Raw genomic sequence first — 23,275 nt, 5'->3', positions numbered from 1 at the left:
TTTAGTTTATTGCATGCACATGATCTATAATACCTGATCGGTACAATATCTACTAACCTGATCAATACAATATATTCCCACCTGATCGATATAATAGTATTACTGCATTTCAAGTTTGTCAGTCAGTCGGACTGTCAGTCAGTCGGACTGTCAATCAATCAATCAATCAATCAAACGACCAACAAAACAATCAATCAATCAAACCAATCAATCAATCAAACAATCTATGAATCAAACAATCAATAAAACAATCAAACAATCAATCAATCAAACGACCAACAAAACAATCAATCAATCAAACAAATCAATCTATGAATCAAACGACCAACAAAACAATCAAACATTCTATCAATCAAACGACCAACAAAACAATCAATCAATCAAACAAATCAATCTATGAATCAAACAATCAACAAAACAATAAAACATTCTATCAATCAAACGACCAACAAAACAATCAATCAATCAAACCAATCAATCAATCAATCAAACAATCTATGAATCAAACAATCAATAAAACAATCAAACAATCAATCAATCAAACGACCAACAAAACAATCAATCAATCAAACAAATCAATCTATGAATCAAACGACCAACAAAACAATCAAACATTCTATCAATCAAACGACCAACAAAACAATCAATCAATCAAACAAATCAATCTATGAATCAAACAATCAACAAAACAATAAAACATTCTATCAATCAAACGACCAACAAAACAATCAATCAATCAAACCAATCAATCAATCAATCAATCAAACAATCTATGAATCAAACAATCAATAAAACAATCAAACAATCAATCAATCAAACGACCAACAAAACAATCAATCAATCAAACAAATCAATCTATGAATCAAACGACCAACAAAACAATCAAACATTCTATCAATCAAACGACCAACAAAACAATCAATCAATCAAACAAATCAATCTATGAATCAAACGACCAACAAAACAATCAAACATTCTATCAATCAAACGACCAACAAAACAATCAATCAATCAAACCAATCAATCAATCAATCAAACAATCTATGAATCAAACAATCAATAAAACAATCAAACAATCAATCAATCAAACGACCAACAAAACAATCAATCAATCAAACAAATCAATCTATGAATCAAACGACCAACAAAACAATCAAACATTCTATCAATCAAACGACCAACAAAACAATCAATCAATCAAACAAATCAATCTATGAATCAATCAACAAAACAATAAAACATTCTATCAATCAAACCAATAAAACAATCTGTCAAACAATCAATCAATCAAACCATCCATCCATCCATCCCAGTCTAAATTGCTTTATAACACGTTCAGTACCTATTATCACCCCGCCGGCACACCGTTCATAAAAGTGCCTGTAACTCCTGTTCTAAAGAATTTACCTGTATTTTTACCCTTTGTTGACGTTTTTTAACTTGTAATTGTGAACGAACGAAGACATGCAGAAATCAACTTGTCGTCTTCAAATGAGCCAAACCATTTACCCATAGTTATAATATAAAATATAGAAATAGCTCCGCTAAGATCATGAGATATGCTAGAATCGCCCAGGAATCCTGGCAATCCACAGTCATTTTCCGGATTTCTGGCCGGCACCCAAAGTGTTAAGAACCAATTTAAGACTAGTAAGGGCATCCTGTAGACTAGAGCATAAAAGGAAAGTTGCAATTTCTCAATGGCCACCTGTACAGTCTGCAATACAGTACACAATTGTGTCATCAGCATACAAATGGGCATGAATTCCATACAAAGAAGAAACAATATCATTAATATAAATTGTAAAAAGGACAGGACCCAAAACTGAACCTTGTGGCACACCTTTAGTCATGGCCAATCATTCAGATTGGGCTTGACCTAACTTCACACACTGCCGCCTAGAAGATAGATAATCCTGAAACCAGACACAGGCATTATCATCCAACCCAATGTTAGATAGTTTCTTTAGAAGTAAGTAGTGATCAACTGTATCAAAGGCTTTTGATAAATCAACAAAGAGGGCAGCACAGTGTTTCTTCTTATCTAATGTCATTTGTATGTAACCAGAGTGATGGCTGATGTAGTACTATGTTTGGCTCTAAAACCAGATAACATGTTGATCCAGATCTGAACACTGATAACACATCAATCAGTGTGTGCTCTCATTTTAGACAGGTATTTTGTATAGTTTGTAAATTGTAACATATTCACGTGTAAAAAAAACAATATGAAAAACACATATCCAAAAAATACATGTATTTTTCCACACGTGGGCAACATGTAAAAAAAATTCATTTTGGACCCGCCAAAATAGTTTAAATGATAAATAGATCATCTCAGGCCAGATAGTGAGGCAGACACCCTTCCAGCTGGATCATCTCAGGCCAGATAGTGAGGCAGACACCCCTCCAGCTGGATCATCTCAGGCCAGATAGTGAGGCAGACACCCCTCCAGCTGGATCATCTCAGGCCAGATAGTGAGGCAGACACCCCTCCAGCTGGATCATCTCAGGCCAGATAGTGAGGCAGACACCCCTCCAGCTGGATCATCTCAGGCCAGATAGTGAGGTAGAACACCCCTCCAGCTGGATCATCTCAGGCCAGATAGTGAAGCAGACACCCCTCCAGCTGGATCATCTCAGGCCAGATAGTGAGGCAGACACCCCTCCAGCTGGATCATCTCAGGCCAGATAGTGAGGCAGACACCCCTCCAGCTCGATCATCTCAGGCCAGATAGTGAGGCAGACACCCCTCCAGCTGGATCATCTCAGGCCAGATAGTGAGGCAGACACCCCTCCAGCTGGATCATCTCAGGCCAGATAGTGAGGCAGACACCCCTCCAGCTCGATCATCTCAGGCCAGATAGTGAGGCAGACACCCCTCCAGCTGGATCATCTCAGGCCAGATAGTGAGGCAGACACCCCTCCAGCTCGATCATCTCAGGCCAGCCGCCATACTTGTCTTCTGCATCGTTGTGCTTGATGTGCTACAACAAAAAGACAGGACAGTAGAGTGAGCACCCTAATAAAGACAGGACAGTAGAGTGAGCACCCTAATAAAGACAGGACAAGAGTGCCCTTGTGCTTAAATCTGATTGGTCTATACGATCCAAAGTTGTCAGAATCATTACAACTATAGAACAACAACAGGTTATGAGGTAGGACATGTATTCATCTTGTAGACTATAGAACAACAACAGGTTATACTTTGTAACTAGCTTCTCGCTCTGCTCTATGGGAAATCCCCTGTAGCATAGGGCTACCTGAAAGAATTTAGCTAGTTCTTTCCCTTTGTAGGCATCGCGGGACTGGCGCCTATCTGCGGGACCGGGTTACCTATCTGCGGTTCTTAGCGGGCCAGCGCCAGTTGGCTGCGAGGCCGCTGTGTGATTCTTACCGCGTGTGGCTACAGCAGTACCACATGTCGGTGTGGATGGAGGGAAGGTTGAGAGCGGGGCTCGTGTGGCAATGCCCTCGCCCTAAACATTTTTGGGTTCTGAAACAGACTCTATTATCGGAGTCCACGGCAGTGACAGCCCTGGCCGACGAGATTCAATCTTTGTTGGCAAGGCAGGCCATCGTCGCGGTCCCACGGGGGGACGCGATAGGTGGTGCTTACTCCCAATATTTCAGCAATGTCGCCCGAATATATTTGGACGTCACGTGCACCTGAAACGGGTTATAACGAGGGTTATTGTGTAACCCTAGTCATATGAGTCCTCAGGCTGTGTGTAAACCCTGTGCGGCCATTAAAAAGTTGCAGGCTTTCGCGTTTTCTTATTGGCCCGAGAGATATATCCGTGAGTTGAGGGCTGCGTGGCAGGTCCCGACTCACAATGTCAAGTGGGAGGTCTCTCCGGGATAAACCTGGCATATTCCCCTCTCGTGTGAGCGGAATTTGTGACGGATGCTTTTTTCCCCAGGCTCTGTATATAAACCCTGTGTCAGGTCCTTTCGGGGACCGGCTCCCTCCTGTTTCTACCCAGACAGGGGAGAGAAACGTTGTGGGGGCTCTTTCTTGTCAGAATTCACCCGCCACCGTTCTCAGGTTTTACGTGCCCGCACGCTGTTCGATATCAGCGCTTGGTCTTACGGGACCGGTATCAGCGACTACCCGGGAGTGTTCTCAGGTGTTTATTTGAAACAGCCTTTTGGGGCCAGCGCGCCCTGGTCTGTCCAACGGCATGAACAGCGTTTCATGAGGTCAGCCGGGAAGGAGTTTTTTTGTCTCTGCCGACCAGCTCCAGCTCACTAGGCCAGCTCGAGGGCTCGCGTACATCTCCGGGGGGGGAAATGATGGGGCAGATAAAGCGCCAACAGGGGGGTTTTCACGCCCGTCAGGTGGGCCACCGGGAGCTGTGCGTTCACGTATTCAGACCGTCTTGGTGGCACCTCCTGTGAGGTTTTGATCGAAACGTGTACCTATCCCCCTCTCCTTTGAAGAGGTGCGGCAGCGTGAAAGGGCATGGGACTCATCCTGGTCGGGACAGACCGGATCAGTTCAACCCGATTTCCGCCGGGTCACAGATATGGTCTGTTCAACCCGAAGGGCCCTGGGCTTTTCCAGGGGGGGAAATGCCGGGGCGGGCCGGACGCCACAGCGGCTGATGTCATGAATGTTGTGTGTCATAAGTGTCACTACGAGTTGAAAGTGGGGGACCCCGATGTGGACAAGACAAATATCCTCTGATATACATCCCCTTAACAGTTGTGTACATTGAACCATACTGTATTGTACCCTTTCTGCAAATTGTTAAGTAGGTTTTCCTTTCTCCATTCATTTCACCCCTCCCTCCCCGTATTAGCCCCCTCTAGGTGCTCCTGTGTAGTTCCCGGTCCTCCAGGCACAGGTCGAGCCTTGCTCTTGTTACCTGTTGGCCTGGGTTAACCCATTTTTAGACCTGAAACACCTTAAACTGTATTGTATAGCCTGTCTATATGCGCAGGTGTGTTTCCCGGATTCGATGGGTTAAGGGAGCAACCTTTCTGTTTGGGGTGGTTGTCTCCCCGGTATGCCGGTAGCGGAGTCAACTTCGACCCCGGCTCCCCGAGAATATGCCCCTGCATGTTTTATGACGTCTGCCAATTGTGTCAAACTCTTTTCTCTGAACCCCAACCCTGCGGGATTAATAGATTGGTTTAACGACCCCGACCCCACGAGGTGTGGAAGCGGTAACACGGGCTTATGTTTTCACGTACATTCCCTGGTGGTGTGCGGGGCGCTCGGTCGGGTAGTCGCGGGCCCTTCTATCCCGCGGTCTGCTCACCCTGTGCGTTTGTTGGGTGCTGTCCCCTCTTTTGCACAGTCGGTGTCCTGTTCCCCCCCCCCCACCCCTCACCCTCCCCGGTGTTCTGATGGTTGTAGGGGACCTCAGCGGGTGCATTTGTCGGGCTCTCCACTCTGCTCCGCTCCTGTGTCCCATAGAGCAGAGCGTGAAGCTAGTTACGAAGTATAACGAAGGTTATCCTATAACCCTAGTTATACGAGTACTAGCGAGCGCTCTGCTCTCACTCACTGAGGACCCCTAATTGTCTTCCGGATAACGGTCAAGACTAGGGAAGAGCGGAAGTACGGTCACACCCCTCGCTTAAGTGCATGGGCGAGAGTGGGCGTGGCCGGACAGGTGCAGGTGCATTGTAGCTTTTCAGGTTGCCCTAGGCAACAGGGGATTTCCCATAGAGCAGAACGCTCGCTAGTACTCGTATAACTAGGGTTATAGGATAACCTTCGTTATATGATGTAGGAAATGTATTCAGCTTGTAGACTATAGAACAACAACAGGTTATATGAGGTAGGACATGTATTCAGCTTGTAGACTATAGAACAACAACAGGTTATATGAGGTAGGACATGTATTCAGCTTGTAGACTATAGAACAACAACAGGTTATACGAGGTAGGACATGTATTCAGCTTGTAGATTATAGAACAACAACAGGTTATATAAAGTCATGTATTCAGTTTGTAGACTATAGAACAACAACAGGTTATATGAGGTAGGACATGTATTCAGCTTGTAGACTATAGAACAACAACAGGTTATATGAGGTAGGACATGTATTCAGTTTGTAGACTATAGAACAACAACAGGTTATATGAGGTAGGACATGTATTCAGTTTGTAGACTATAGAACAACAACAGGTTATATGAGGTAGGACATGTATTCAGTTTGTAGACTATAGAACAACAGGTTATATGAGGTAGGACATGTATTCAGCTTGTAGACTATAGAACAACAACAGGTTATATGAGGTAGGACATGTATTCAGCTTGTAGACTATAGAACAACAACAGGTTATATGAGGTAGGACATGTATTCAGTTTGTAGACTATAGAACAACAACAGGTTATATGAGGTAGGACATGTATTCAGTTTGTAGACTATAGAACAACAACAGGTTATATGAGGTAGGACATGTATTCAGCTTGTAGACTATAGAACAACAACAGGTTATATGAGGTAGGACATGTATTCAGCTTGTAGACTATAGAACAACAACAGGTTATATGAGGTAGGACATGTATTCAGCTTGTAGATTATAGAACAACAATAGACAACTCTGTCTATTTGGGTGGAAATGGGAAAACTGCTGTTTACAAGAAGATGACTTTATATGCATCAGTAGTACCACTACTCTTTATGTAATTGGGTTACCTTCTCATAGCCACTGTGTGCTCCTATCCCTCCAACAAACAGCCAGTTGTCCCGGAAGCCCACCGATTGGATGGCAGCACTGCCCAGGTCACCAATCATTTTCCTCGCAGCATCATTTAACCTGTCAAAACAGGAGGTTATTTCTACTCAATGCGAACAGCGAGGGAATTGGTATCTATCTTCTCGTCTTACTCTGACAGAGAGCACATCTCCCATACTGTTGGTATATGTTGGCCTGTTCCTTTAACCCTTCCACTGCCACACTACAGAAGGTTAACCCTTTACTATCACACTAGCGACGGCTACCGTCGGTAGTGTGATGGTAAAGGGTTAACCTGCTGTTGTGTGGCAGTGAAAGGGTTAACCTTCCGTGTATTGTCCCAGTGAAAGGGTTAACCTTCCGTGTATTGTCCCAGTGAAAGGGTTAACCGTTTGGTAGTGTGGTAGTGAAAGCACTACCAAACGGTTAACCCTGTCACTGCGACGACACAGAAGGTTAAGCAGCTCTAAGTGAGAAGGCTGCAGACCACTGGTGCAGAATAACGGCAACGTGTCATGTTCAGGATGAACGTCAGTTCCTCACTTGGTCGCCGGCTCGTCGTAGGAAGCCATCAGCACAGCGAACCCCGGCTCGATGGGTTTCAGGAATGTAATCAGAGATTCCACATCTGTAAGAGAGACGGAACAGTCTTTTTGTTAAACGTTCACGTTTAAGGGGCGGTCAGGTGGCGTAGCGGAGATTGCGCTCGTCACCAATGCAAGAGGCTGCGGTCTCGACTCCCGGAGTCAGCATTGCTTGGGGCTTGGGCTGATCGCTATACTAACCCGTTTGGCTGGGTTAGGGGGAGGGCAAGGCATGGGTGGGAATCTGGCGTTGTGGACAGCGCCAGATTCGACTACAGGTCAGGTCTGGGCGCTTGCTCAGCGGAGGCAGGAATTGATGAAGGCAGCGTGACTTCCCACGCGTTACACTTCACCAATGAGAGTCCTCGCTGCCAGGTGAAAAAATAGTCACTGGCTGTCGCCGCGCGTGTCGGAGGAAGGGTGCGGATGACTTCAGGGTTCCCTTGCACCGACCAGTAGGAGAACATGCGCACACCAACCAGGTAGGGGAAGGGGGGGAATTGGCACAACGACTCAAATTGGGACGGGGAGAAAACAGAGAAAAATCGGAGAAAGAGAGGATACAAAAAAAAAAAACGTTCACGTTTATTTCTCACATCCCTGACTTTTTACAGTAGAGGCTCCTTAGCCTCCTAGCAGAGTAGAACAAACAATAAGAATAGAGACAATAGAACTATTTCAAATAGCGGCATAGTATTAACAAATAAAACGGCAAATACTGTGTGCAAAAAACTAAATATAGCAGATATTAAAGCAGGTCAGTAACAGGTCAGTAACAGGCCGTCAGTGCTGACTGCCTGGGGGAAAGAACTGTTCTGGAGTCTGCTGGTCCGGGCCGTGAGGCTCCGTGAGCCAGATGGTAGCAGCTGAAACCATTTGTGGTTGGGATGGCAGGGGTCCTTTGCGGAGACGTACCTCTGTTCACATGATGCAACAAGTACAGGTTGTTAAGAGACCTACCTCCATCATACATGTTGAAATGTCCCGTCTTGACGAGGTCCCCTGTTCTCCCTGTGGAAGAAGTAATTAAATTACTCTCGCTCTATGATAATATTGTTGTATGATGTTGTTGTATGATAATGTTGTTGTATGATAATGTTGTTATATGATAATGTTGTTGTATGATAATGTTGTTATATGATAATGTTGTTATATGATAATGTTGTTGTATGATAATGTTGTTGTATGATAATGTTGTTGTATGATAATGTTGTTATATGATAATGTTGTTATATGATAATGTTGTTGTATGATAATGTTGTTGTATGATAATGTTGTTATATGATAATGTTGTTATATGATAGTGTTGTTATATGATAATGTTGTTGTATGATAATGTTGTTGTATGATAATGTTGTTATATGATAATGTTGTTGTATGATAATGTTGTTGTATGATAATGTTGTTATATGATAATGTTGTTGTATGATAATGTTGTTGTATGATAATGTTGTTGTATGATAATGTTATGATAATGTTGTTATATGATAATGTTGGTGTATGATAATGTTGTTGTATGATAATGTTGTTGTATGATAATGTTGTTGTATGATAATGATAATGTTGTTGTATGATAATGTTGTTATATGATGTTGTTGTATGATAATGTTGTTGTATGATAATGTTGTTGTATGATAATGTTGTTATATGATAATGTTGTTATATGATAGTGTTGTTATATGACAATGTTGTTGTATGATAATGTTGTTGTATGATAATGTTGTTATATGATAATGTTGTTGTATGATAATGTTGTTGTATGACAATGTTGTTATATGATAATGTTGTTGTATGATAATGTTGTTGTATGATAATGTTGTTGTATGATAATGTTGTTGTATGATGTTATGATAATGTTGTTATATGATGTTTGTGTATGATAATGTTGTTGTATGATAATGTTGTTGTATGATAATGTTGTTATATGATAATATTGTTGTATGATAATGTTGTTATATGATAATATTGTTGTATGATAATGTTGTTGTATGATAATGTTGTTATATGATAATATTGTTGTATGATAATGTTGTTATATGATAATATTGTTGTATGATAATGTTGTTGTATGATAATGTTGTTATATGATAATGTTGTTGTATGATAATGTTGTTGTATGATAATGTTGTTATATGATAATGTTGTTGTATGATAATGTTGTTGTATGATAATGGTGTTGTATGATAATGTTGTTATATGATAATGTTGTATATGATAATGTTGTTATATGATAATGTTGTATATGATAATGTTGTTATATGATAATGTTGTTGTATGATAATGTTGTTGTATGATAATGTTGTTGTATGATAATGTTGTTATATGATAATGTTGTTGTATGATAATGTTGTTGTATGATAATGTTGTTGTATGATAATGTTGTTGATTACCGTTCACAACAGCTATGTTTATTCCTTCCCCTGCATTTTCTGTTACTCTGCCAACGAGTCTGTGGATTGAAAAGAGGTCACGCCCACAATGACCATGTATATTATAACAAAACTATCATAACTATTATAACTATCAACCAAAATAAGTTCAACTCTCATCCATTTACACTTTTTCTTTAACCCTTGTGTGGTGTTCTCCTTTAACCCTTGTGTGGTGTTCTCCTTTAACCTGTGTGTGTTCTCCTTTAACCTGTGTGTGGTGTTCTCCTTTAACCCTTGTGTGGTGTTCTCCTTTAACCCTTGTGTGGTGTTCTCCTTTAAGCCTTGTGTGGTGTTCTCCTTTAAGCCTTGTGTGGTGTTCTCCTTTAACCCTTGTGTGGTGTTCTCCTTTAACCCTGGTGTGGTGTTCTCCTTTAACCCTTGTGTGGTGTTCTCCTTTAACCCTTGTGTGGTGTTCTCCTTTAACCCTTGTGTGGTGTTCTCCTTTAACCCTTGTGTGGTGTTCTCCTTTAACCCTGGTGTGGTGTTCTCCTTTAACCCTTGTGTGGTGTTCTCCTTTAACCGTTGTTTTTTTTTTTTTTTTGTCTTTTACCCCCTCCATTTTCCTCCGATTTTCTCCCATCCCAATGTTAGTCGTATGCCAATTCCCAGTCCCTTCCTGGTCGCTGCGCACTTACCCCCCACAGTCAGATCATCTGGGAGAGTGGAGGCTACCACGTGCTTCCTCCGACACACGTCCAGCCAATCACCGCTTCTTTTCACCTGGCAGCGCAGATTCTCACTGAGAGGGCGTAGCGACAGCGTGTGGGAGGACCACACTATCCCCCTCACGTCCAATCCGCGCTTAGCAGGCGCCCCGACCGAACTGTAGGAGTCGCTGTTTACAACGACCCGGACCCACCCCGCCAGCTTCTCCCACCCTCTGATACAGCCAATTGTATCAGTGCAGACGGCCAGCCAAGCTGGTGACAACCCCGGAGCTGTGAGCTGGATTTGAACAGGCAAATCCAGCTCAGCTCCGGGGCTGGTGACGAACGCAATCTCCGCTCGGCCACCTAACCGCCCTCTCCTTTAACCCTTGTGTGGTGTTCTCCTCTAACCCTTGTGTGGTGTTCTCCTTTAACCCTTGTGTGGTGTTCTCCTTTAAGCCTTGTGTGGTGTTCTCCTCTAACCCTTGTGTGGTGTTCTCCTTTAACCCTTGTGTGGTGTTCTCCTTTAACCCTGGTGTGGTGTTCTCCTTTAAGCCTTGTGTGGTGTTCTCCTTTAACCCTTGTGTGGTGTTCTCCTTTAAGCCTTGTGTGGTGTTCTCCTCTAACCCTTGTGTGGTGTTCTCCTTTAACCCTTGTGTGGTGTTCTCCTTTAACCCTGGTGTGGTGTTCTCATTTAACCCTTGTGTGGTGTTCTCCTTTAAGCCTTGTGTGGTGTTCTCCTTTAACCCTTGTGTGGTGTTCTCCTTTAAGCCTTGTGTAGTGTTCTCCTTTAACCCTTGTGTGGTGTTCTCCTTTAAGCCTTGTGTGGTGTTCTCCATTAAGCCTTGTGTGGTGTTCTCCTTTAACCCTTGTGTGGTGTTCTGCTTTAACCTTGTGTGGTGTTCTCCTTTAACCCTTGTGTGGTGTTCTCCTTTAACCCTTGTGTGGTGTTCTCCTTTAACCCTTGTGTGGTGTTCTCCTTTAACCCTTGTGTGTTCTCCTTTAACCCTTGTGTGGTGTTCTCCTTTAACCCTTGTGTGGTGTTCTCCTTTAACCCCTGTGTGGTGTTCTCCTTTAACCCTTGTGTGGTGTTCTCCTTTAACCCTTGTGTGGTGTTCTCCTTTAAGCCTGTGTGGTGTTCTCCTTTAACCCTTGTGTGGTGTTCTCCTTTAACCCTTGTGTGGTGTTCTCCTTTAACCCTTGTGTGGTGTTCTCCTTTAACCCCTGTGTGGTGTTCTCCTTTAACCCTGGTGTGGTGTTCTCCTTTAACCCTTGTGTGGTGTTCTCCTTTAAGCCTTGTGTGTTCTCCTTTAACCCTTGTGTGGTGTTCTCCTTTAACCCTTGTGTGTTCTCCTTTAACCCTTGTGCAGTGTTCTCCTTTAACCTTGTGTGGTGTTCTCCTTTAACCCTTGTGTGGTGTTCTCCTTTAAGCCTTGTGTGGTGTTCTCCTTTAACCCCTGTGTGGTGTTCTCCTTTAAGTCTTGTGTGGTGTTCTCCTTTAACGTTGTGTGGTGTTCTCCTTTAACCCTTGTGCAGTGTTCTCCTTTAACCTTGTGTGGTGTTCTCCTTTAACCCTTGTGTGGTGTTCTCCTTTAACCCTTGTGTGGTGTTCTCCTTTAACCCTTGTGTGGTGTTCTCCTTTAACCCTTGTGTGGTGTTCTCCTTTAACCCTTGTGTGTTCTCATTTAACCCTTGTGTGGTGTTCTCCTTTAACCCTTGTGTGGTGTTCTCCTTTAACCCTTGTGCGGTGTTCTCCTTTAACCCTTGTGCGGTGTTCTCCTTTAACCCTTGTGTGGTGTTCTCCTTTAACCCTTGTGTGGTGTTATCCTTTAACCCTTGTGTGGTGTTCTCCTTTAACCCGTGTGGTGTTCTCCTTTAACCCTTGTGTGGTGTTCTCCTTTAACCCTTGTGTGGTGTTCTCCTTTAACCCTTGTGTGGTGTTCTCCTTTAACCCTTGTGTGGTGTTCTCCTTTAACCCTTGTGTGGTGTTCTCCTTTAACCCGTGTGTGGTGTTCTCCTTTAACCCTTGTGTGGTGTTCTCCTTTAAGCCTTGTGTGGTGTTCTCCTTTAACCCTTGTGTGGTGTTCTCCTTTAAGCCTTGTGTAGTGTTCTCCTTTAACCCTTGTGTGGTGTTCTCCTTTAAGCCTTGTGTGGTGTTCTCCATTAAGCCTTGTGTGGTGTTCTCCTTTAACCCTTGTGTGGTGTTCTCCTTTAACCCTTGTGTGGTGTTCTCCTTTAACCCTTGTGTGGTGTTCTCCTTTAACCCTTGTGTGGTGTTCTCCTTTAACCCTTGTGTGTTCTCCTTTAACCCTTGTGTGGTGTTCTCCTTTAACCCTTGTGTGGTGTTCTCCTTTAACCCCTGTGTGGTGTTCTCCTTTAACCCTTGTGTGGTGTTCTCCTTTAACCCTTGTGTGGTGTTCTCCTTTAAGCCTGTGTGGTGTTCTCCTTTAACCCTTGTGTGGTGTTCTCCTTTAACCCTTGTGTGGTGTTCTCCTTTAACCCCTGTGTGGTGTTCTCCTTTAACCCTGGTGTGGTGTTCTCCTTTAACCCTTGTGTGGTGTTCTCCTTTAAGCCTTGTGTGTTCTCCTTTAACCCTTGTGTGGTGTTCTCCTTTAACCCTTGTGTGTTCTCCTTTAACCCTTGTGCAGTGTTCTCCTTTAACCCTTGTGTGGTGTTCTCCTTTAAGTCTTGTGTGGTGTTATCCTTTAACCCTTGTGTGGTGTTCTCCTTTAACCCTTGTGTGGTGTTCTCCTTTAAGCCTTGTGTGGTGTTCTCCTTTAACCCTTGTGTGGTGTTCTCCTTTAACCCCTGTGTGGTGTTCTCCTTTAAGTCTTGTGTGGTGTTATCCTTTAACCCTTGTGTGGTGTTCTCCTTTAACCCTTGTGTGGTGTTCTCCTTTAACCCTTGTGTGTTCTCCTTTAACCCTTGTGTGGTGTTCTCCTTTAACCCTTGTGTGGTGTTCTCCTTTAAGCCTTGTGTGGTTTTCTCCTTTAACCCTTGTGTGGTGTTCTCCTTTAACCCTTGTGTGGTGTTCTCCTTTAAGTCTTGTGTGGTGTTATCCTTTAACCCTTGTGTGGTGTTCTCCTTTAACCCTTGTGTGGTGTTCTCCTTTAAGCCTTGTGTGGTGTTCTCCTTTAACCCTTGTGTGGTGTTCTCCTTTAACCCTTGTGTGGTGTTCTCATTTAACCCTTGTGTGGTGTTCTCCTTTAACCCTTGTGTGTTCTCCTTTAAGCCGTGTGTGGTGTTCTCCTTTAACCCTTGTGTGGTGTTCTCCTTTAACCCTTGTGTGGTGTTCTCCTTTAACCCTTGTGTGGTGTTCTCATTTAAGCCTTGTGTGGTGTTCTCCTTTAACCCTTGTGTGGTGTTCTCCTTTAACCCTTGTGTGGTGTTCTCCTTTAACCCTTGTGTGGTGTTCTCCTTTAACCCTTGTGTGGTGTTCTCCTTTAACCCTTGTGTGGTGTTCTCCTTTAACCCTTGTGCGGTGTTCTCCTTTAACCCTTGTGTGGTGTTCTCCTTTAACCCTTGTGTGGTGTTATCCTTTAAGCCTTGTGTGGTGTTCTCCTTTAACCCTGGTGTGGTGTTCTCCTTTAACCCTTGTGTGGTGTTCTCCTTTAAGCCTTGTGTGGTGTTCTCCTTTAACCCTGGTGTGGTGTTCTCCTTTAACCCTTGTGTGGTGTTCTCCTTTAAGCCTTGTGTGGTGTTCTCCTTTAACCCTGGTGTGGTGTTCTCCTTTAACCTTGTGTGGTGTTCTCCTTTAACCCTTGTGTGGTGTTCTCCTTTAACCCTTGTGTGGTGTTCTCCTTTAACCCCTGTGTGGTGTTCTCCTTTAACCCTTGTGTGGTGTTCTCCTTTAAGCCTTGTGTGCTGTTCTCCTTTAACCCTTGTGTGGTGTTCTCCTTTAACCCTTGTGTGTTCTCCTTTAACCCTTGTGTGGTGTTCTCCTTTAACCCTTGTGTGGTGTTCTCCTTTAACCCTTGTGTGGTGTTCTCCTTTAACCCTTGTGTGGTGTTCTCCTTTAACCCTTGTGTGGTGTTCTCCTTTAACCCCTGTGTGGTGTTCTCCTTTAACCCTTGTGTGGTGTTCTCCTTTAACCCTTGTGTGGTGTTCTCCTTTAACCCTTGTGTGGTGTTCTCCTTTAACCCTTGTGTGGTGTTCTCCTTTAACCCTTGTGTGGTGTTCTCCTTTAACCCCTGTGTGGTGTTCTCCTTTAACCCTTGTGTGGTGTTCTCCTTTAAGCCTTGTGTGCTGTTCTCCTTTAACCCTTGTGTGGTGTTCTCCTTTAACCCTTGTGTGTTCTCCTTTAACCCTTGTGTGGTGTTCTCCTTTAACCCTTGTGTGGTGTTCTCCTTTAACCCTTGTGTGGTGTTCTCCTTTAACCCTTGTGTGGTGTTCTCCTTTAAGCCTTGTGTGGTGTTCTCCTTTAACCTTGTGTGGTGTTCTCCTTTAACCCTTGTGTGGTGTTCTCCTTTAACCATTGTGTGGTGTTCTCCTTTAACCCTTGTGTGGTGTTCTCCTTTAACCCTTGTGTGTTCTCCTTTAAGCCGTGTGTGGTGTTCTCCATTAACCCTTGTGTGGTGTTCTCCTTTAACCCTTGTGTGGTGTTCTCCTTTAAGCCTTGTGTGGTGTTCTCCTTTAACCCTTGTGTGGTGTTCTCCTTTAACCCTTGTGTGGTGTTCTCCTTTAACCCTGGTGTGGTGTTCTCCTTTAACCCTTGTGTGGTGTTCTCCTTTAACCCTTGTGTGGTGTTCTCCTTTAACCCTTAACCCTTGTGTGGTGTTCTCCTTTAACCCTTGTGTGGTGTTCTCCTTTAAGCCTTGTGTGGTGTTCTCCTTTAACCCCTGTGTGGTGTTCTCCTTTAACCCTTGTGTGGTGTTCTCCTTTAACCCTTGTGTGGTGTTCTCCTTTAAGCCGTGTGTGGTGTTCTCCTTTAACCCTTGTGTGGTGTTCTCCTTTAACCCTTGTGTGGTGTTCTCCTTTAACCCTTGTGTGGTGTTCTCCTTTAAGCCGTGTGTGGTGTTCTCCTTTAACCCTTGTGTGGTGTTCTCATTTAAGCCTGTCGATTGCATACTGAAAGTAAATTGGACACTATTTGGGAACCAAGTCTGGCCTCTTTTGAAAGGTGCTATAGTCATAGAGTTACAGAGGTTTGAACACACTGAAATAAAAGTACTATGGTAGAAGTAGACGCTCACAGAAATGTATATTAATTAAAAAGTTAAAAAGATTAATGCATGGGCGGACTAAGCGCCTGCCTACCACCGCAGAGACACTGGTATCAAATCCAGCTGTCAGCGGTACCTCCGGCTTGGTCGGTCGTCCATACTGACACAATAGGCAGTGTTAGCGGGTGGGAAGCCGGCGGGGTGTGTATCCTGGTCGTTGTAAACAGCGACTCCTACAGGTCGGTCGGGGCGCCTGCTCAGCAAGGGAGGGATCTGGGTGAGGTAGTGTGATCCTCCCACGCGTTACACTCCCCCAGTGAGAGTCCTCGCTGTCAGGTGAAAAGAAGCGGCTGGCTGACTCCACATGTATCGGAGGAGACATGTGATCGTATCTATCAACCCTCCCTAGGCCGACAAGTGGGGGGAAATGCGTGCAACGACCAGGAAGGGAATTGGCATAACGACTAAATTGGGATGGGAGAAAAATACAGAAAAAAGGGGGGAGAAAAAGTTGATTAAAAAAAATTATTAATGCATTTAATCGCATGAGGATTTTTCTTTATTGTGTAAGAAGAATGTTACCTTTCAAAGGAGACCAGACTCATGCATGTGCTATAAGTATAAAGTATAATAAATCGCAAATGACTTTTTTTCTTAGTCTGGTTTGTTCATACAAAATACTGAAAAAATAAGAGAAATTGAGATCAATCAAGAGTTCTTTTTTTTTTCAATGGTCAACTGTTCTGGAATGTACTTGAAAGTACTGCATTTTACTTTTACCTCGAAAGTGCTTCAGTTTGCCAAAGCTTTAGGATATATTAATCCTAAAATTGCTGCACTTTGTTTAAAATTGCATTGATCTGTTGGTCTGTGTAGTAGCTAATACAGGATGTTGCTGCTTAAACGTATGTATAATGTATATTCATTGATTCACTCATATACCAAAATTAATTTGCATTGAAAAATGTTGCTTTTCGCATCAAATATTGATATGCGATTAAAATGTGATTAATTTAGATTAATTAACTATGAATTCGATTACAATTTTTTATCGAGTCCCACCACTAATATTAATACTATGATATTATGAATACTGATAGGTGAATAGGATTAATATTCAGAGAGATAGAGGCTTACAGCTTGTTGTGGAAGCAGATTGTGGGTTTTACCACGTTAGCTGCTCCGCTTCTGAGGAGGAAGCTGAAGTGTCCCTCTGGGCAGGTCTTTGGAACACCACAGGGCCCCGGCCTCTGGGGGGGACTCAGCTCTGAAAAGTCAAAATTAAGTATTTTAATACATTCTATAATGTATTATAGAATACATAAAGTGTTACACAATCCAGTATCCCTGGATGTGAGGCGGCACGGGGGTGTAGTGGTTAACACTGTCGCCTCACAGCTAGAAGGTCCAGGGTTCGATTCCCGCTTGGGGACCAGGTTGCCGTGTTGCACAACAGATCGCTAACATTGTTGCGTCCCTGACGAAGACGGACAGGAGCACTTGGATTGGTCCCCATTTGTTATTTATCACTGTTTGAAACTAGAAATCATCTGTTTGGCTGTGTGTAACTAGGAGGGATATGAGGACTGTGTGTAACTAGGAGGGATATGAGGACTGTGTGTAACTAGGAGGGATATGAGGACTGTGTGTAACTAGGAGGGATATGAGGACTGTGTGTAACTAGGAGGGATATGAGGACTGTGTGTAACTAGGAGGGATATGAGGACTGTGTGTAACTAGGATGGATATGAGGACTGTGTGTAACTAGGAGGGATATGAGGACTGTGTGTAACTAGGAGGGATATGAGGACTGTGTGTAACTAGGAGGAATATGAAGACTGTGTGTAACTAGGAGAGATATGAGGACTGTGTGTAACTAGGAGGGATATGAGGACTGTGTGTAACTAGGAGGGATATGATGACTGTGTGTAACTAGGAGGGATATGAGGACTGTGTGTAACTAGGAGGGATATGAGGACTGTGTGTAACTAGGAGGGATATGAGGACTGTGTGTAACTAGGAGGAATATGAAGACTGTGTGTAACTAGGAGAGATATGAGGACTGTGTGTAACTAGGAGGGATATGAGGACTGTGTGTAACTAGGAGGGATATGATGACTGTGTGTAACTAGGAGGGATATGAGGACTGTGTGTAACAAGGAAAGATGACTGTGTGTAACTAGGAGGGATATGAGGACTGTGTGTAACTAGGAGGGATATGAGGACTGTGTGTAACTAGGAGGGATATGATGACTGTGTGTAACTAGGAGGGATATGAGGACTGTGTGTGTAACTAGGAGGGATATGAGGACTGTGTGTAACTAGGAGGGATATGAGGACTGTGTGTAACTAGGAGGGATATGAGGACTGTGTGTAGCTAGGAGATATGAGGACTGTGTGTAACTAGGAGGGATATGAGGACTGTGTGTAACTAGGAGGGATATGAGGACTGTGTGTAACTAGGAGGGATATGAGGACTGTGTGTAACTAGGAGGGATATGAGGACTGTGTGTAACTAGGAGGGATATAAGGACTGTGTGTAACTAGGAGGGATATGAGGACTGTGTGTAACTAGGAGGAATATGAGGAACTAGGAGGGATATGAGGACTGTGTGTAACTAGGAGGGATATGAGGACTGTGTGTAACTAGGAGGGATATGATGACTGTGTGTAACTAGGAGGGATATAAGGACTGTGTGTAACTAGGAGGGATATGAGGACTGTGTGTAACTAGGAGGAATATGAGGAACTAGGAGGGATATGAGGACTGTGTGTAACTAGGAGGAATATGAGGACTGTGTGTAACTAGGAGGGATATGAGGACTGTGTGTAACTAGGAGGGATATGAGGACTGTGTGTAACTAGGAGAGATATGAGGACTGTGTGTAACTAGGAGGGATATGAGGACTGTGTGTAACTAGGAGGGATATGTTGACTGTGTGTAACTAGGAGGAATATGAGGACTGTGTGTAACTAGGAGGGATATGAGGACTGTGTGTAACTAGGAGGAATATGAGGACTGTGTGTAACTAGGAGGGATATGAGGACTGTGTGTAACTAGGAGGAATATGAGGACTGTGTGTAACTATGAGGACTGTGTGTAACTAGGAGAGATATGATGACTGTGTGTCACTAGGAGAGATATGATGACTGTGTGTAACTAGGAGAGATATGAGGACTGTGTGTAGCTAGGAGATATGATGACTGTGTGTAACTAGGAGGGATATGAGGACTGTGTGTAACTAGGAGGGATATGAGGACTGTGTGTAACTAGGAGGGATATGAGGACTGTGTGTAACTAGGAGGGATATGAGGACTGTGTGTAACTAGGAGGGATATGAGGACTGTGTGTAACTAGGAGAGATATGAGGACTGTGCGTAACTAGAAGATATGATGTGTATAACTAGGAGGGATGTTACGGACGGTGTCCTTATATATATATATATGGGAGTAATGTATGTAATCTGTTGTGTATATAGGCATGTTTTGTTTGTTGTTGTCTTGTCTCCCTCTTGTGTCTACATATCCCCAGGTTCCCAGTTGCAGCAGCAGCTGGTCAATCACCCACTCACCCCGGTGCAGCGCCAGCTGAGACTCGTTCTGCAATCAACATCCACTCCCTTTATAATACCTTTTGTGTTTCAGTGTTAGTTAGCTCCCTGGTTCGTTTGGTCTGTGTTGGTGGTAACTATGGCTCTAGTGTGTTGGTGCTTTTGTAGGTAGAGCTCTCTGGTTCATTGATGTGGTAAAGTAGAGCTCTTGGTGTCTTTGTACACACTCTTTGTTACACACTCTCTTTTGTGGCTTTTGGTAATAGAGCTGAGGCTCTTAGGGTACATTTGTGTCAGAGCTGGTAAAAGCTTAATTGGAGCTAGTTTTGTGTGAGAACTAATCAAAGCTCTGTGTGAGCTCATTGTGTGTGAGAGCTAGTCAAAGCTCTGTGTGAGCTCATTGTGTGTGAGAGCTGGTCAAAGCTCTAGTTATTTGGGCCATTGGTCTATATAGTATTGTATCTTTTTGTGTTGTTGTACATTTCTGTACTAATCCTTTGTATATTTGTTTGTCACCCAGCCTATGGTGATTGTTTCCTGTTATTAATCTTTTGTTTCGCACACAGGGACATTGAGGGCAGAAAGATACCCTGGGGTCTACATCTGCATCACGTAGGAAAACTACTGTTAAAGACACCAGCTTAGAGTGAGCACCACCTCCTGTACTTTGGGGCGTCCGCGCCTGTAAAGGGGGGGGGGGGCTTTTGTTTCATTTTGATATTATTTGGTGCTCACTGGTAGGTCCTCTTTGCTCTCTGTGTTGCTGATCTCATTTGTGTACAATAAATATTGTTATTTTACAATCTGTCTATGGTGTTTTGTGTCACTGCATCCTCACCTATCCTGTCTGTGGCCTAGTGTTGCGTCTCCCCACGGGGGCACGTAACAAGGGATATGAGGACTGTGTGTAACTAGGAGAGATATGAGGACTGTATGTAACTAGGAGGGATATGAGGACTGTGTGTAACTAGGAGGAATATGAGGACTGTGTGTAACTAGGAGTGATATGTTGACTGTGTTTAACTAGGAGAGATATAAGGGCTGTGTGTCACTAGGAGGGATATGAGGACTGTGTGTAACTAGGAGAGATATGAGGACTGTGTGTAACTAGGAGGGATATGTTGACTGTGTTTAACTAGGAGAGATATAAGGACTGTATGTAACTAGGAGGGATATGAGGACTGTGTGTCACTAGGAGGGATATGAGGACTGTGTGTAACTAGGAGAGATATAAGGACTGTGTGTAACTAGGAGAGATATGAGGACTGTGTGTAACTAGGAGAGATATGAGGACTGTGTGTAACTAGGAGGGATATGATGACTGTGTGTAACTAGGAGGGATATGAGGACTGTGTGTAACTAGGAGGGATATGAGGACTGTGTGTAACTTGGAGAGATATGAGGACTGTGCGTAACTAGAAGATATGATGTGTATAACTAGGAGGGATATGATGACTGTGTGTAACTAGGAGGGATATGAGGACTGTGTGTAACTAGGAGGGATATGAGGACTGTGTGTAACTAGGAGAGATATGAGGACTGTGCGTAACTAGAAGATATGATGTGTGTAACTAGGAGAGATATGAGGACTGTGTGTAACTAGGAGAGATATGAGGACTGTGTGTAACTAGAAGATATGATGTGTATAACTAGGAGGGATATGATGACTGTGTGTAACTAGGAGGGATATGAGGACTGTGCGTAACTAGGAGGGATATGAGGACTGTGTGTAACTAGGAGAGATATGAGGACTGTGTGTAACTAGGAGGGATATGAGGACTGTGTGTAACTAGGAGGAATATGATGACTGTGTGTAACTAGGAGATATGAGGACTGTGCGTAACTAGGAGGGATATGAGGACTGTGTGTAACTAGGAGGGATATAAGGACTGTGTGTAACTAGGAGGGATAGGAGGACTGTGTGTAACTAGGAGGGATATGATGACTGTGTGTAACTAGGAGGAATATGATGACTGTGTGTAACTAGGAGGGATATGAGGACTGTGTGTAACTAGGAGGGATATGAGGACTGTGTGTAACAAGGAAAGATGAGGACTGTGTGTAACTAGGAGAGATATGAGGACTGTGTGTAACTAGGAGGGATATGAGGACTGTGTGTAACTAGGAGAGATATGAGGACTGTGTGTAACTAGGAGGAATATGATGACTGTGTGTAACTAGGAGAGATATGAGGACTGTGTGTAGCTAGGAGAGATATGAGGACTGTGTGTAACTAGGAGGAATATGATGACTGTGTGTAACTAGGAGAGATATGAGGACTGTGTGTAGCTAGGAGAGATATGAGGACTGTGTGTAACTAGGAGGGATATGAGGACTGTGTGTAACTACGAGGGATATGAGGACTGTGTGTAACTAGGAGGGATATGAGGACTGTGTGTAACTAGGAGGGATATGAGGACTGTGTGTAACTAGGAGGGATATGAGGACTGTGTGTAACTAGGAGGGATATGAGGACTGTGTGTAACTAGGAGGGATATGAGGACTGTGTGTAACTAGGAGGGATATGAGGACTGTGTGTAACTAGGAGGGATATGAGGACTGTGTGTAACTAGGAGGGATATGAGGACTGTGTGTAACTAGGAGGGATATGAGGACTGTGTGTAACTAGGAGAGATATGAGGACTGTGTGTAACTAGGAAGGATATGAGGACTGTGTGTAACTAGGAGAGATATGAGGACTGTGTGTAACTAGACCTACTTTTGTCTTTAGGTGGTCCTGGGAGATCAGCTCCGAGGCCTTGAGCCAGCGCTGTTAGAGAATAAGCTGAAAGAGACAAGGAATGAAATTCAGACAGAGATTATTTTCACGTCACCACGTGTGAGTTCAGTGATTTTCTTTTACTATTGATAATCATAACCTGATTCAAGCTGGTTTTGATTACAAACCCTTAGCCTTGAGATTGTAGCTAGAATTCGGCAGCATCAGGAACCCGGTGACGGAGACGACTGCGAGTGCGGCAACGAGGAACCCTGTAACGTGAGGACAACATGGTGACACCACCCTGTAACGTGAGGAAAACATGGTGACACCACCCTGTAACGTGAGGACAACATGGTGACACCACCCTGTAACGTGAGGACAACATGGTGACACCACCCTGTAACGTGAGGACAACATGGTGACACCACCCTGTAACGTGAGGACAACATGGTGACACCACCCTGTAACGTGAGGACAACATGGTGACACCACCCTGTAACGTGAGGACAACATGGTGACACCACCCTGTAACGTGAGGACAACATGGTGACACCACCCTGTAACGTGAGGCCAACATGGTGACACCACCCTGTAACGTGAGGACAACATGGTGACACCACCCTGTAACATGAGGACAACATGGTGACACCACCCTGTAACGTGAGAACAACATGGTGACACCACCCTGTAACATGAGGACAACATGGTGACACCACCCTGTAACGTGAGGACAACATGGTGACACCACCCTGTAACGTGAGAACAACATGGTGACACCACCCTGTAACATGAGGACAACATGGTGACACCACCCTGTAACGTGAGGAGAACATGGTGACACCACCCTGTAACGTGAGGACAACATGGTGAGGTGTCTCTCTGGGCAGGACACCAGACACCCTGCAACATCAACACGACAGTATCGCTTTGTTCCAAAACCTGCTCACATAGGTTGGAAATCCCACCCACTACACAGACAAAATAAATTATACCGATTGGCCAGATGGTGGCGCTATAATAACAAACTTTACGCTTTGGCGTAGTTCAGATTCAGATTCAGGTAATTTTCCTGGATTCTGTAGGTCCAGATGAATCTATCCATATAAGCATTTGTGTCTAGATAGATTTTCCACCATTTTAGGTTTTTTCCAAATCATTTCTTTTTGCTACTAAGATTTTGCTCTAATGCTGCGGATATATATCACAAAACATGTCATATCTCCTGGACATTTCTGTGAGGTGGCCGTGTAGATGACCTGTGTGACCTGTGTGACCTGTGAGGTCATGTAGATATGACCTGTGTGACCTGGTGGTCATGTAGATATGACCTGTGTGACCTGGTGGCCGTGTAGATATGACCTGTGTGACCTGTGAGGTCATGTAGATATGACCTGTGTGACCTGTGACCCTGCTCTTGGGCCTGGGAGGAGGTGAGGAGGTCCATCATGACAAACCATGTGCTCAATGGCTCATAGTGTCA

The 23,275-nt window shown here is 43.9% G+C and overlaps 1 protein-coding gene across 1 annotated transcript in view; it reads right to left on the bottom strand.

Annotated features, from left to right (window-relative positions):
* Nucleotides 1–960: 960 nt before the first annotated feature.
* The window catches only part of LOC311229415 (protein FAM3C-like), a 41,216-nt gene continuing 18,901 nt past the window's right edge, over nt 961–23,275 (bottom strand). The window contains exons 3-10 of the mRNA XM_084315499.1: nt 21,981–22,064; nt 21,793–21,858; nt 16,659–16,788; nt 9,671–9,729; nt 8,241–8,291; nt 7,240–7,324; nt 6,657–6,777; nt 961–2,987 (exon numbers count right to left, since the gene is read on the bottom strand). Coding sequence (XP_084171625.1) covers nt 2,898–2,987; nt 6,657–6,777; nt 7,240–7,324; nt 8,241–8,291; nt 9,671–9,729; nt 16,659–16,788; nt 21,793–21,858; nt 21,981–22,064 — 686 coding nt within the window. The 3' untranslated portion in view covers nt 961–2,897. The remainder of the gene's footprint in view (nt 2,988–6,656; nt 6,778–7,239; nt 7,325–8,240; nt 8,292–9,670; nt 9,730–16,658; nt 16,789–21,792; nt 21,859–21,980; nt 22,065–23,275) is intronic.

Source organism: Notolepis coatsorum (assembly GCF_963971535.1).
Source record: "Notolepis coatsorum genome assembly, chromosome: 6".
NCBI lineage: Eukaryota > Metazoa > Chordata > Actinopteri > Aulopiformes > Paralepididae > Notolepis > Notolepis coatsorum.
The sequence above is the reverse complement of the archived record's forward strand: the minus strand, read 5'-3'. Positions and strand labels throughout refer to the sequence as shown.